The sequence below is a fragment of the Tenrec ecaudatus genome, chromosome 5 (genome assembly GCF_050624435.1).
Source record: "Tenrec ecaudatus isolate mTenEca1 chromosome 5, mTenEca1.hap1, whole genome shotgun sequence".
NCBI classification, from domain to species: domain Eukaryota; kingdom Metazoa; phylum Chordata; class Mammalia; order Afrosoricida; family Tenrecidae; genus Tenrec; species Tenrec ecaudatus.
Genome location: NC_134534.1, coordinates 59,661,929 through 59,678,501, shown reverse-complemented (window position 1 = coordinate 59,678,501; position 16,573 = coordinate 59,661,929). Strand labels below are relative to the sequence as shown.

Sequence of the window (16,573 nt, the reverse complement as noted above, 5' to 3'; positions counted from 1 at the left end):
GTACGGCCAGAATGCTCCTCAGATACAAGAATGCTCAGAGTCACAGCCACGCATTTAGGACATGTTAATATGACAAACCCATTCTTGGTAAAGAAATCATAGTTGGTAAAGTACAGGAGCAGTGAAAAAGCAGATGTCAAATGAGGTGGATTAACACGCTGGCTGCAAGGAGGGGCTCACGCACATTAATAATTATGACGATGGTGTAGGGCGTGGCGGTGTGTCCGTGTGTACATGATTTTGCTATGAGACAGAGCCGATCCTGCAGCACCTAACACCCACAATTGCTCCCTGTTAGGCCTCCATTGCGAGATTTTCACATTCTATCGCTCAGAGACTACTTTGAAATGTCTCATGGGGTCCCAAACAGAGCTGGGCAGATAGGAGGTTCTCAGTAAACACTGAACTAATAGGCTTTTAGTTGGGATTTGCGTTGTGATGGGTCATCCATTGAGAAACATTCCCCTTAGACAGTGGGGAATTGATTTTTAGAAGGAGACCAGAGCAGAGGTTTCCTGTGGAGCTGGAGTCACTCCTGAAACAAGACAGTAACACACACGGAGGAGCTGCATCGCGCACGCTGTGGATATAGTTGTCCTCCGGTCAGTGAGGACGCCGATTGCTTTAGGTCCTTCTCTTTCCAAGATCCACTTTCCTCAGCGTGTGTGCATGCATGTGTGTGCTTTCTTGTTTAGGAACCAGATATTTCAACAATGTTCTAGTTCAGGCAACTGAGCTACCGTTGCTTTCTGATTATTCCAGGCAATATTGAACTGGGCATAGTTCCTGTTTCTTGAACACTTGATTTTTTTACTTCAATCAAAGAAAATAAAATTTCAAACTGATTTCAAAGATCAGACCTGCTCAATCCCCCCATCCTCCTACTTTTAAAGTGAATAAGTTCCATTGGTTTTTTAAACAGTGGCATTGACATATATGTCGTGTACCATAGTATTCAATGATTTGAATATATTTTGAAAGTTGTGCAATCATCATCCAATCATATTTAGGGATATTCTTCATTCTGTACTCATTATGATTAGCATCCCACTACTCTGGCATAACCCTAAGGAACTATTCATCTAGTACTGACTCTATTGATTTATGAACCCTGAATTTCATATAAAGAAAATCATTGAACGCCCCCCAAAACAATAAATAATTAAAACACAGAAAACTTAAACCCAAAGAGAAACCAGATAATAGAAACCAAAACAAATTTAAAAATGGGTCAAAAGGGAAAACAAATGACCTACCTCTACCTGCAGTAATCCATTTCCAATGCACTCTGTTTGAGGGCAAACCTCTTCATATCCCTGGACAGGGGTGCAAGGAAATTCAATGGAGGCTTAATTCACTCGGGAACTCTGCAAATGGATTTTGGGCTTTCACTGTCATCCTTAGCCTTCTATGACCCAGATGCTCAGAAAGTGTGGTGAAGAAATCAGATGGTACCTGGCTATCAGAAAGAGTAGTCCTGCAATCTTAACTGCTTGCTTTAAGATAAGCAGCCCAACAAGTGAGGTGTCAAGTAAGTCCACAAAGAGGTAATATGCTAGCTTGTGTGATCCAAGGATTATAAATAATAAAATCCAAGATCAGTGGAGGGCATTTTATTTTAGCTTAAATTCTGCTTTTATTGGTTTTTGATGAAAACTATCACTTCAGTATGGTTACCAAGTTGTGAATTTGTTTTGATAAAGTAAATTATGATATTCTGTTCCTCATAAAGTTGCATAGGAAATAAATAAAAGGAGGTGGTTTCTAACTAGGATTCAGATACATTTGGTATGTTTTACAAATTATCTTAAAAGGAAAATTTCTCTCAGAGAAAGGACTTGAACTTTGAGATCCAACAAGAGGTAGATGCTTTGAAAGAAGATCTATGTATCCCTCCCAGTCTTTGGAAGGTGCAGAGGAAATGTTTCTCAGCTTCAGGAAACAATATCTTAAGGAAACATAATGCAGATTTCAGGGTGGGATGCATTATTCAGAAGCCTGAGGATAATGTTAGACAAGAAAACTCACTGCTATCGATTCAATCCTGACTCATAGTGACCCTATAGAACAGGGAATAATGGCCTCTGGGAGTTTCTGACACTGTAACTTTTTACAGGAGTCAAAATGCACTCTGCAGGAGTAGAAAACTTCATCTTTCTCCTGAGGGGCAGCTGGTGGTTTCAAACTGCTGACCTTGCAGGTAGCATCCCAATGTGTGACCATTACACCACTAGGTCTCCTGTTATAAGACAAGGGTTTAATAACTGTTAGCTATTTACTAGTTTTAGGATCTAGAGAAGCTTTCTAAGCATTTAGAACCATTCTTTCTTACTTCTATGGAAAGGAGGTGGGAAGATATCTAATATAGTCCATCTTGAGGATTACTAATAGCCTACAAGAGCATTTTGTAGACTAAAAACCAAGACAAAAACTTCAGATAAGCATTTAGGAGCATAAGGAAAAAAGCTGAGCTTCATTCACCTAAGTAACTGGCTGGAGATGAAATAAGAGCCTTGATTGTGTAGTGGGTTGCATGCTGGGCTACTAACCACAAGGTTAGCAGCTAGAAACCCCCAGCTGCTCTTGAGGACAAAGATGAGGCTTTCTGCTCCTGTGGAGTTACAGTCTCAGAAACCCATTATGAATCAGAATCAATTGGATGACAGTGAGTGCATAGATGAATAACACTGAAATATAGATCAAGAGGTATTTCTTGAATGAATGTGTCAGAAAATAGAATCAATTATGGAGTAACTAGAGTCTCAAGTGGCCACCAAGACCAAAAAGGCCAGACATGTAGAAAGCAGAGGAAGGAAATCCGAAGGTCAGATAGAAAGATATATTCTTTACTGAGTAGCCGGTGCCCCTGAAGAGTTAAAGAACCTCAGTTAGCCTCAGCATAAGAGTGCTGAGAGCCCAATGCGCGTAGAGAAGAGAATCCAGCAGGTTTTAGAGAATCAACATTCACAAAATTAATGTCTACCCAAGTATACCTTCAACAGCACACCTACGCATCTGAATTTACCACCACAACACCTAGAACGCCAAGCAAGAGTGACAATAGAAGAGTCCACAAAATTTTCACGGGCTTTAGAATCAGACAAGTCACAGTTTAAATCTGAGCTATACCATTTGATGGTGGCAAATATTTTTTTAAAAAAATTAACTTACATTCAGAAAACAAAATGCTTTAATGCTAAAGACTGGAGATAATACAACCCACTTGGTAGAATTGTTTTGAAAACCGAATATGTGAAAGGAACTTAAAACACACTTCACATGCTTTATATTTTATTGCTATTGCTATCATTATCAGTGTTGTTGTTACTGTAGTTTTATGTGCAATAAGGTATGCACCAGGGTTAAATAAAAACTGGGCAGTTCAAATATACACAGAGGCCCCTCACAGACAGACCTGGAAATCTACTTCTAAAAGGTCACATCCTTTCAGATACCATGCAACAACTGGATCTTTCCCTTGTTGGAGTCTCCATGAGCCTGAATCATCGCAAGGGCAACAACCATGCAGGTACTAGCCAACTTAGTCTTTCACTTGACTCCAGTTCAAGAACCTCTTATTTTCAAACTAAAATGCATATTTTTGTATCCTCTGCTATGCATGCTTTTCCCCTAAACCCACCCCCTTATTGTTCATTTAAAAGTTCACAATGAAAATTCTAACATTTATCTTAGCAGTTTTAAGAACCTTGCAACATTCAGCTCAAGGTAACCAAGTGGCAGGCTTGCTGGTAATCTGACAAACGAGGCTCAAGATACCAGAGAAACAGAACGAGATGGCCGAACCAGGAAAGGATTGGAAGTCCGGCCTGGTTCAAGTTTTCCTTTACATGACTCTGTAATACGGTTGGCCCAGCCCACATTTAAAAGCATTGAGAGCTCCTTCCCATGACTAAGAGATGATGACCCACTTGAGTATTTCTTTGCTTGATTTTAATACCTTTCCTTGAGTTTACAGCAGAAATAATCTTCCTAAAGCCTATTAGTCTGTAAGATATATACTCTTCACAATAGACAACATTTGATATGTTCACATATTTTCAGTTGGGCAAATAATGAGAAAATTAACATAATATTTCTTATGGAAAACCCATAATATTTCCAAACTAAAACAAACTCACTACCATCAAGTCTTTTCCAATTCAGTGACTTGCCAATAAATGAACTCGTTCTATTGATTGTTGTCTTGTTTATCAGTGAGAAATCAAAGTTTCAAGGAAATTTCCTTTGGTGGAATGTTAAACTGTTAAGAAAAAACATTAAAATGGTTTCAGGGACTGGCATTAACTAGAACCTCAAGGGTAAGCTTAGGCTCTGAGAGAAACTGCACAACAACATAGTTTTCTTGTGACCTCACTAGTTATTAGGCCAGCGGCCTATTTTTGGTCTAAGAATGATAAAGTTTAGGCCCAGGGTAGACCATGTGCAGCTGAGCTGGCTGGAGGACTGGGTTTCACTTCCAATTTTTTTGGCCTAAGCTGTCAAGTTGAGGAAGTTGTTTTCAAATGCTCAGAGCAATCGTAATTCCACAATCTTAAATAAAAAAGTTTGTGTGAGAAGATAAAGCCCAGATGGGTTACAGTCAGGTGAAAAGCTAGGTGACCAAATAGTGCAAAATGGAGTGTGCCGTCTTACAAGTGTCAAGGCTGTTTCTCAGGAGGGTAAGCTTGCTTCAGGAGGTTCGGCTGAGATGAATAGGCGAGAAGACAGAATTGCATTGATTCCGGGGAGAAACTGATGATGGAGACGCCAGGAGGTACTGAGATGCCCTAAACAAGAAGATATGGTGTGAGGGAAAGGAGGCTGGAGCGGAACAAAGGTGCTGTTGGGCTGTAGAATGCAGCGGGAAACCTCAAAAGCTTAGCATGAGCTTGAGGGTGCCTGAGAGCCAGAGCCCGAGGTTGCCTGCGGCGCACCTCCCCTTGGGTCCCCGCCCCTGCGCGCGAGCCCCGCCCCACCGGCTCCGGACCAATGGGAGCGCGGAATGTTAGTGGGTGGGAGGTGCGGCTGGGTTGCCACAGCCGGAGCTGGGCGGCGGCAGACGCGGCCGGAGAGTGTGGTCGAGTCCGAGACTGTGGCGCAATGGAGGGACTGGAAGGTGAGGAGGAGAAAGGGGGGTGGCAGGGGGGCCAGCGCGGGTCTCGGAGCAATTGGGAGGCATTGGACACCGGTACCGGGGATACCGGGGCCGGTTCAGTGGCGGACCCCGCCGCGTCGTGGGAAACCCTGGCCGGCGTGAAGAAAAGCCCCCCCCCCTTCTACTTCACCCCTCCTCGCCGCCCCCCGACACTGTGTAATGCTTCCCGGAAGGTCTTCCCCTGGGGATCCTCACCCCGAGGCTGATCAGGTCCCTGGTACATGCCTGCAGCCCCCTTCAAGCCATTTTCGGGTCCCGCCCGTCTCCGGAGTGTCCTCTTGGTCCTCACAGCCTCCGGGCAGATTTTATTTTCGTTGCAAACTGGACTCTGCCTTAATGCACACGGCCTCCCCGCCACCAGTCTTTGCAGGGGCCCAGGGTGTGTCTCCAGCCTCGAGCTCCAGATCCTGTTTTTGGAGTTTCCCTAGGTGACCGTTTTTGTATTTCTACCGCAGCATCGTTTGGAGGATGCGCAGAGCATCTTCTAAGGAAATGTCCCTGGCCAGCTTTATAGCCGGAGATGAGCTCGAAGGAAGGGTCTAATGGCTTATTCATGATAGCCGTATAAAGGAAGTGCAGGCATTAGGTCTGTATCGCTGGGTTTATATCCTTGTGCTATTGTAACCACGACTCCAGATTTTTGCTTTGTCCTAATTCTTCCACTTGCCCCTCTTCTCCTTAGCCTTTTATACCCTTGTAAATCTAGCATTCTCCTAAAACAAAGGAAGGGGAATAGCCAGCTAGCAATGAGCCGCAACACTTACAAGATCATTTTTTCAAATTGTGATTAGTTCTCAGGATACTCTTGCAGAAACAAGCCTTTTCAATTGAGTGATGATTTCGTTCCCACCCTACCCCAATTTAGGATTCCTGTAGATTGAAAATGAGCCCAAGGCATGGAACCCTGTGTGTGGTTGCATTTTACAGAGTGAAAATGTTCTTGTTTGCTGTGGAATGAAAAGTCACTGGAACTTTTTTCAGTGGTCTAAACTCAACACAAAGCAAATACAGTAACACGGGTTTAAGTAATTTATACTTTTTTGCTCTTAGATGAAGTTCTCATAGTCAATACCTCCTCTAGATGATAATCAAAGAATGCTTATTGTTTTCTATTTGTAAGGGGCTTAGGATACTGTGAACTGTGAAGGTCTTTGTTACTGAATTTATTTTACACAGATATCTTAAAGTTTAATTTTAATTGTAATAATGCCCCTTTAGGATATTTTTGTTTAGAGTACTCCCCGGAGTCAGGTTATTTTTATAAATGAATACATGACGTGATGGTATTTTAACAGAGTTGGGAGGACCATAACAGACACACTAAGTGCCTTCAAATCAAATCTTTCAGCACACTTTTATCATTTTATTCTACATTTGTAATTAAGGCAAATACCCATTGAACTCTGGAAAGCAAGCATGGGCTGTCTTCCCTTATACCATTGGCAGTGGAGAAGACTGGAGTTGAGAAGCTGAAAGTCCATGTAAGTGATGATGAGTATTTGGACTAAAGCAGCGGTTCTCAACCTGTGGGTTGGGTCGAATGATCCTTTCAAAGGGGTCGCCAGATTCATAAGAGTAGCAAAATTATAGTTATGAAGTAGCAACGAAAATAATTTTATGGTGGGGGGGTCACCACAAGATGAGGAAGTGTATTAAAGGGTGGCAGCATTATGAATGTTGAGAACCACTGGTCTAAGCGGAAAGCAGGAAGGGAGGATTGCTTAGCAGATATTTCTGGGCTAGAATGATGGGATGTGACTGTGGAATCTTAGAGGGAAAAGAAATCAAAGATGAAGAGCCTTCTGGCTAGTCTTTAACCAAGGGTAGGGGATAGGTAATTACTTTGGCTTTCGAAATGTTGAGTTTGCAAAGTACTTGGATAGCTGGTGGAAAAGTCTCAGATACATTTGGTAATATCAATCTGGAATTTTCATTTCAGTGGTTATTAATATATAAATGGCACCAAATGGATTAAACCACCCCAGAGAATTATCTTTAACAAAATGAGACTTTAGGGCAAAGGAAATAGAGGGAGGAAATTTAAAAATAAGTTTAAAGGTATATAAGAAAGAAAAATGGGGGAAACTGTTATGGAGTAGTGAATATATTCTAAACAATAAAGCTTGTAGAGGGACATCCTATAACCGTGAGTTTTTACAAGAGCAGACAGCCTCAAATTTCTCCCATGGTGTGTCAGGTGGTTTGAACCACTGGCTGTGTGCCTAGCAGCCTGATCCCTAACTCACAGCCATCAGGACACCTTGAATATGTTCCAGAAAAAGGAAAGGAAAAAAAAAAAAAAAAGCTTACAGTACTTGGCATCTCCAATAGGTTTAAAAATACTTGCTTTATGAAGTCTGAAAAACTTGAAATCATGGTCTAGGACAGGGGTTAGCAAGCCATATCCGGCTCTTTCAGTGTGTACTTGTGGCTCTGAAGTAAGATTTAAAAGTTTTAAAGGGTACTTTTCAGATAATGGTGATTTCATTTGTTTATAAGAATACATTGATGGCTCTGGAATAATTTTCAAATTTTTATGAGGGCCAGGATTGGCTGTTTCATCTCATAAGTTTGCTGACCCCTGTCTAGGAGATAGAAATAGTGTTCAAGCCAAGGGGGAAAAACTTTAAAATTAGATGGAATTAATCAGCAGTGCTTCATGTTAAAAATCCATACTCATTGCCATCAGGCAATTCTGACTCACAGCTACTTTGCAGGGCGGAAGTGCCCCTGTGGGATTCCCTTACAGGACAAAAAGCCTCATCTTTCTCCAGCAGAGTGGCTGGCTGGTAGTTTTGAAAAGCTAACAGGGTTAGCAAGCCAATGTGTAACACTCTGGCACCACGATGTGATCATACTCTTCTTTTGTTGATGACATATCAGTGATGGGTGGGTTCCAAACCTAAATAACCTTACATTATAAAACTGAGCAGAATAGACACAGACACACAAGAGAGAAACAAATGCATCTACAAGTCCAGGAATGCCAAGGCTTGCTGACAGCTACTAGAAGCTGAAATAGATAAAGAAGGACCTCCCTCTAGAGCCACGCCCTACATTTAAACTTTTAATCTCCTGAATTATCTAAATAAATTCCTGTTCTCCAGCATCACCCACTTGTGTTATTTTTGTTACTGCAGCACTAGGTAACTCAGACAGTAACCAAGACACCGTGTACCTCCCTAACTTCCAACCTCTTGAGTCTTCTCTCCCCTAACTCTGCTGTATTGCTCTACATAGCACATATCACCACTTGACATTTTTATGTTTGATTAGCTTTCCTTTTTTAAAAAAGTGTAAGGCCCATGAAGTTGAGTGGTAGTAGTTTATTTTGTTGCTATATCCCCTACAACAGTTTCTATCATGTTAGATGCTTGATTAATAATTGTTGAATAAGCAAACAGACTCATTTCGTGTAATGGCTAGAGCTAATAAAATCTCGCAGGTCTTACAGTACGTGAATGAGTGGAAAGGGAGGAGTAAGCAATCAATGTGAATATTTTTAAAAATATGCTACTGAAGACACTATCCTAAATAGGGATAGAAAAGGTTTTTGATTGTCTTAGTTGAATAGTGTTGCTATAACAGAACTACCACAAGTGGGTAGCCTTAAGAAGCAGTTTTATTCTGTCACAGGAAAATTAGCAGCCTCGGGGTCCAAATTCAGGGCACAGCCCTAAGGGAAGACTTTTCCATCCTTGATAGTAATCAGCTTCCTGAGATCTCTTACTCACTTATTTAATCTCCTTCCTATATAAGAAGATAGTGAATCCATATACAACCTATCTTATAAATTTTACCCTATTTCACTAACCTAACTCACTAATTTTCCCTTATTAACATCAGAGAGATAAGGACTTAAAGGAGATATGATCTTTATACCAGATATCAAAGTAAGGGGTAATTGTGTAATAAAATCATGTTAGTCCCTGCTTTGAGGGGACATGATTCAGTCCATAACACTGATGAAATACATTTTTGGGGAAATAGGCAAAGTAAATCTCTTCATTAAGATTGGGGAAAGTAATTTAATTTTCTTGAGAGAGGTAGCGGTCTGTGGTAAGAGAAGGAGCTTGAATAAATGCAGAGCCCTTCCAAGATGTTTTCACTACACGTGACTACTGTAGAGTGGAGGTGAAGGCTGTGTGGTGAGTAGCTTAAGTATGAATGTTGAACTGTTGCAGTCTCCTAGATGAGCTGAAGAGGAAACTGAGATATTGTAGATTGTTGAAAGTGGTTAGGTTTGGAAAGGATCATGGAAAGAAAGTGGTATGACAGCTGTAATGTGATTTAGAAGAGGTCTTTCTTGAATCTGAACATTTGGATTTTGACAGAGTGACAGACTTTGGTCTGCAGATGGCGAAGCTGAGTGCCTTCAGGCAGGAGGCTCATTTTACAGAGTGGGTTGCCTCCATAGACTGAATGGAGGAAGCTAAGTCCCACCTACAGAACAGAGCTGAAGCTGATAGTGGAATGGAATACCCTTTGAACTTTTATTGGTAGCAGTAAAGACGCTTGGTAACATCGTGCGAGCATGGCAGAGACCAAGTCGCCTTTTGGCTAAGGGTTGAGAACCAGAAAGCAGCTTGCCCACAGACATGCTGAGAAGAAATGCTCTCTACTGGAAGAACTATATGCTCAGCATTTCTGATCCTGAATTATAACCTGTTATCTTGTCGAATAAGTCCCTTAACTTTGAGTATGGTCTGAATTCTGTGTGTCCAGTGCAAGAGATTATTGAACCCAGCGGAGAATTAAGCTACAGGTGTCAGAATGGGTAAAGACAATTGGAGGCATGTCTGGCCATGACTCAGTTTGAGTTTGATTTTCATTTCCAGAAATCAAGAATGTGTGTAGGATAATTTTTATAAGGAGACTAGCTTTTTGCGAATCCTAGAGTGCTACAGTAATTTATTTATGGGAGCCCTGCAGGCATAGCAGGTAGCTCTGAGCTAGGAAGTAAAAGGTCAGCTGTTTGAAACCACTAGCTGTCTTTCTACTCCTATAAATAGTTAGTCTCTGGAATCCTGGGCAGTTCTTGCCTGGCCTGTAGGGGTTCTATGAGTTGGAATAGGCTCCATGCCAGTGAGTTTGGTTTGGCTTTGGGGGTCCATCAGTTTAAGTTTTCTCTCAGCAATATTTGTTCTCTGCTGTATTAATCACTACTCCAAATATCATCTCTCTTCCATATTTTTAAAAGATGAAACATTTGCTAGTCTCTGCCATTTAGCAGAAGCCAGTGGAGTTTATGTGCTGTGGAGATTAGTGGGTTTCTGTACTTGTCCTTGTAATCCCAGCCTGTCATTGTTGCCTTCTGTTGTGCCTCAGGTGACTGTGGGTCAGAGCCAATGCGACGCCACCCAACAACAGCAACAACAATGTGTATATAGGTTATGAAGCATTTGTTACATAACATTTCAGTAGCTTTTCTCAAATTTTAGGTGATGGAGCAGATATTATTGTCATTTAACAGATGTTAATCAGAGACGATTGGTGTGATGAGTATGTGTATATCATTTCCCATGAAGGCTTTTGCAACAAGGAGATGTCATGCTCTTTGTTGTAGGTCCTGGTAGATTCTCAATCTGTATGTATTTATGTATGTATTATTTTTTAATTATGACTAAACTATTTTTCTCTTTGTTGAGATGTTTGTTGATAATTTCTGCCCCTGCAATGTTTTTTAATCATATCATACTGACAATTTTTTTTAAACATTGAGACCATTGAAAAAATATTTGAAAACATTTTGGGAATTCGTTTTAAGACTTGCCTTTTAATATATGCTAGTATTCATCTCACATACTTTGAACTTGTTGTTAGGAGTGACCAGTCCCTCTTGGTAAAGTAGAGGGGCAGCACAAAAGCGGAGCATCTTCGGAGGGCGAGATTGACACAGTGACTGCGTGGATGGGCTCAAACCTAAGAACGATGGTGGGGTGGTACCGATGCAGGCATGGCTTGGGTCTGCTGTACACAGGGTTGCAAGCAATCAGAAGCAACTTCATAGCGCCTCGAAATGAATATTCTGGTGCCATTAGGTTAGGTTTGGGCTCTGTGCCCCAAAGTGGTTCACTTTTAGGCATATTGAATAAATAAATCATGTAAATGTTAGCTTTATGAGAGCAGTGATTATGTTTTCCCGCTCCCCTGTGTCTCCATTACCTGCAATATGCTTGGCAAGTAGGAGGCCATGATAATCCTCATTTGTTGAATTGAATGAGTGCCTTGTATTTTTGCATATGTTGAATTGCTCTTTCTTAATTGTTAATTTTCTGTTTTGCATTTAACAGGTAATACCAAAATATGTTTTGACACAGATAAAATTTGTGATAATTTAAATTTTTAATTTTATTTACTATAATGATTAAAATCTTATTAGAATGAAGTGACCCTGAGGCCAACACATATGACTAGAGTGTTCCTAAAGCCAAAATTTTTAACTTGTATATTATTTAGTTAACAAAATGTATGTGAATTTTCTCTGAATGAGTGGGGTTTGTATTCAAAGATGAACAGTATCTGTAACACTCAATTCAGTGGCTGTAGTAATGGTTTGATAAAGGTCTATTCATGGAACAGCGTAGAATGAAAAATAAATAAAAAAACAGACTTACATTTCATGAAAATTTTAGTGTGTGTATGTGTTAGAAATTCTAATACGGTGAAGTAACATTTAAAATCAATGATTAAGGGGAAAGGAATGAGCATTTTAGGATGTTGTATTGAGATAATTAGCTATTTTTTGAAGTTGGTTGTATAATATACAGATATATATATTTTATAATAAATATATAATATTAATTATATAATATATATTATATAGAGATATATTTATACATCTCTAAAATTACATATGTATGTAATTATTGATTTGAACATTTTTTCATGTTTAATCCAGTTTGGTACATTCCTTGTATTCTGCAATCATACCCCCTCTTTGTTTCTAGAATTTTCACCACCGTTAATAGAGACTCAGTGCCTAAAGACAGTGACGGACATTGGCTGTTCATTTGAGGAAATACAATAGATATATACCTATTAAAACATTTTCATTCATCGTTTGTAACTTAAAGACATAAAACGTATAAATAGGCTTAATAGATTACACATTATGCTGTGTCACTTTGATAATCATTATTATGTATTCTTAATTAACCCAATAGATTTCCTTCAACAACTGTTTCAACTTTCTGGATTGCTAACGGTGTTAGATGAGCCAGGTAAATGAGATTGCTCTCCTGGAATAACCTACCTCCTGATCCTGACAGACCGCAAATCATACCTTGCTTTTGTAGTGTTTGCTGCTTAACTGCCACCATCAAGACATTGCCTCCAAAATAATAACACATGGAACTGTGGCCTACTAGAAAAACGAGAGCACAAAACTGCTGCTTGGTTACTGTATATAACTGAATGCTCACCAATGTCTATTGTCATTCTTTTTGTTAGTTTTGTTAGTTTTATGTGAACTCACTTATTGCTCACGTGGAGCTATAATTGTACTCTTCATGAAAACTAAAAGTTTAATATGAATATTCTAGTTTTTATTCACTCAACTTGTGAATGAAAATCTTATTGTACTTTTAACACACACTTCCTTTCCCTCACCTCCCCCTCTCCCGTGTCCCCCTGGAACCATTGGTCCGGTTGTTTTCTCTTTTGGATTGCTTATCCCACTTATCTAGATAGACATGGGCACAATAGTTATCTAAAATCCACGGCGAGGAGGGCATGGGATGCCTGGTAGGGCTTGATCAAGGGCAGTGTAACTGAGAGGAATTACTGAAACCCGACTGAAGGCTGAACATGAGAGTGGGACAAGAGTAAAGTAAAAGGAAAGAACTAGGAGGCAAATGAGAAGCATTTATAGAGGTCTAAATACAGGCATGTACATATGTACATGCATATATAAGGATCAGTAAATAGATTTATGTACACATATTTATACGCTAGTATTAAGGTAGCAGATAGACATTGGGCCTCTGCTCAAGAAAGAACAGTATGTTCTAATAATCTTGCATTCCATGATGCTCACCTTCCCAACAAGATCACTGAAGACAAAGTGGGTGAATAGCAAATGTGGCGAAGAAAGCTGATGGAGCCTGGCCGTCAAAAGATATAGTGTCTGGGGTCTTAAAGGCTTGAAGGTAAACAAGTGGCCATCTAGCTTAGAAGCAACAAAGCCCACATGGAAGAAACATACCAGCCTGTGTGATCATGAGGTGTCGATGGGATCAAGTATCAGGCATCACAGACCCAGAACAAAAAAAATCATATCAATTTGAATGAGGGGGGATGTGGAGCAGAGACCCAAAACCCATCTGTAGATAATTGAACAGCCACTTACAGAAGGGTCACAAGGAAGAGACCAGCCAGTCTGGGTGCAGTATAGCACCTATGAAACATACAGCTTTTCTCTAGTTCTTTACTGCCCCCCACTATCATGACCCCAATTCTACCTTACAAATCCAGTAAGAACAGAGTTTGTACACTGGTGCAGATAAAAGCTGGAAACCCAGGGAATCCAGGACAGATAAACCCCTCAGGACCAATAATGAGAATAGCATTACCAGGAGGGGAAGGGTGGGGAGAAAGGGAGAACTGATTGCAATGACTTATGTATAACCCACTCCCAGGGTGACGGACAACAGAAAAGTGGATAGAAGGGAGACACTGGTCAGTGTAAGACATGAAAAATTAATAATAGTTTATAAATTATCAAGGGTTCATGATAGAGGGAGAGAAAAATGAGCCAATACCAAGGGTTCAAGCAGAAAGAAGATGGTTTGAAAATGATGACAGTATATGTACAAATTTGCTTGACACAATGGATGTATAGATGGTGATAAGGACTGTATGAGACCCCAATAAAATTATAAATACTTTAGCAAATAACTAACATACAACAGGATATATGGAGATACTTTAGGTTCAGGTATCATTTTAGAAGATGAAAGATATGGAAATACATTTGGTAATTGGCAAGAAAATGAGTTGATGTAATTAACATCTCAACTTATAAAAACCATTTTAGTAATAAAATTTAGCTGTATCCAAGTATGTGTTTATATATATTTAATCAAGTCAAAGTTACACCTTTGTATTCTGACTTAACACATTGTACTTATGTACTACTACACACCAGTATTTTAAATATCAGCAGCGCCACCGATGGCTTCAGTGGAACTACCTGTCTGATATAGAGTAGGAAAAAGATAGACTATTTCTTAGAGATCAGTTATTAAAAACCTCATGAATAACAGCATTGTCAGATATTGTGCCAGGACAAAAGTCTCTCAGGTTGGAAGGGATTCAAAATATAAGCAAGAAAGAGCTGCTTCCTGAAAATAGAGTTGACTTCAATGCTGTAGATGGAGCTATGGGGCCTTCATTTACTAATGGGGAAAGCTCAAAATGGAATGAAACAGCTGCGCACACCTATGGGTATGAATGGGAATGGGATTGTGTGATTTTAGGAAACCTGAATGTCACCCAAAATGACATCGAGTGCATGAAGACCACTGTCCTAGACATGAGTGCATTGAAGTGCATTGGGGTGGGCTATTTTGAATCTGGAAATCATGGTTTATCAAGGTGCAAAATGGCAAGTTGAAGAGAAATGGTATCACATTCATGGTTAGAAAGCAAATTCCAAGATCTACGTTGAAGTACAATGCTGTCTGTGATGGAATAGTATCTGTATGCCTACAAGGAAGTTCAGCTAATACAATTATTCAGATCCACACACAAACCACTGAAGCCCGTAGTGAAGAGAGAAGAATTTTACTAACTTCATCAATTTGAAATTAATTAAATGTACATTCAAGATGTATTGATAATTGCTAGTGGTTGCAATATGAAATTTAGAAGCAAAGAGGAAGTGTTAGTAGTTAAAAAATAGTCATTATGATAGAAATGAAACTAGAGATCACATGATGGAATTTTGAAAGACCACTGACTTAATTGCAAATACCTTTTGCAACAGCAGACATTGTAAATATGTATGTGGACCTCGCCAGATGCATATGCTGTCATCAAGTCAGCTGCATCTCCGAGAAGAAATGATGGAAGCTCTATGATATCATCGGCCAGAACAACGCCAGGAGCTGATTGCAACAAGCCAGGCAAGTTTAGATGGAAGCTAGAAAACAAAAGACAAAACTAAAATGAGCCCGCAAGAACCAACATATGCCCTTGAGTATATCCCACCTCAAATTTGAGACCATCTCAGAAACAGATTTGACCCATTGACACTGATAACTGAAGACTAGACAGGTGATGGGGTGACCTTAAGAACTTCATACTTGCAGGAAGCAAAAAGCTTGTTAGATAGGGAAGAAAGATGTGAGAGAGTCTGAAACTTGGCTGTTGATCATACAAAAGCTAAAGTGAATGAAAGTCATGATGAAGTAAAAGAGCTGAACAAAAACATTTTAAGGGCAGCTTGAAAAGACAAAAGTCAAATATTGTAATGAAATAGGCAATGACCTGGAGTTAGGAAACCAGCACGGAAGAACAAACGTGGCATTTCTCAAGCAGAAAGCTCTGAAGGAAAAAGATGGTCTAGTCATGAGTTGCACTACTATGGACACAATACTAAACTGCAAGAAGCATCCAAAGAAGATGCAAGGAAACACATAGTTATTGTGCCAAAAAGGATTGGTCCCTGTTCAGTCATTTCAAGAGTTAGCATATGAATAGGAACCTATGGTATGGAAAGAAGTCTGTGGTGTTGAAGACATTAGTCAAATCAGGGCTATAGGAATCGACTATACCATCTGAAATGCCCCAGCAAACTGATTCCATAATGGAAGCACTCCCTTGTCTAGACCAAGAATTTGGAAGACAGCTTCCCAGCCAACTGACTGGAAGGGGTCCATATTTGTGGCCACTCTGAAAAAAGGAGACTGTACAAAATGCAGAAATTATTACATGCAAGTAAAATTATGCTGGGGGTGGGAAGGCACTTGCAGCAATACATAGACTGAGAACTGCCAGAAATAAGCCAGATTCAGAAGATAGGGAATCAGGGACCATTGCTGACTGTAGATGGTTCTTGACTGAAAACTGAGACTACAAGAGAGATGTTACTCGTGTATTATTGACTATGTAAAGGCATTTTTGTGGTTCCTAACAAACTAGGAATAACATTGAGGAGTAAGTATTCCAGAACACTTAATTGTGTTCACAGGGATCCTCTTCATACACTAATAGGCAGTTGTACAAACAGAACAAGAAATAATGTGTGCTTTAAATCTGGGATGGTGTATGTAAGGGTTGTATCTTTCCACCATGCTTATTTAGTCGATATGCTGAGCAAATCATCTAGAGTAACTGGCCTATTTGAAAGATAATTCAGTATCAGGAAGGCTCATTTAACAACCTGTGGTATTCACATGACAGATACCTTGCTTG

The 16,573-nt window shown here is 40.0% G+C and overlaps 1 protein-coding gene across 1 annotated transcript in view; it reads left to right on the top strand.

Annotated features, from left to right (window-relative positions):
* The first annotated feature begins 5,029 nt into the window (after window positions 1-5,029).
* Window positions 5,030-16,573, top strand: part of ZC2HC1A (zinc finger C2HC-type containing 1A) — a 56,850-nt gene continuing 45,306 nt past the window's right edge. Inside the window, exon 1 of the mRNA XM_075549542.1 lies at window positions 5,030-5,116. Within this exon, the coding sequence (XP_075405657.1) occupies window positions 5,101-5,116 (16 nt within the window). The 5' untranslated portion in view covers window positions 5,030-5,100. The remainder of the gene's footprint in view (window positions 5,117-16,573) is intronic.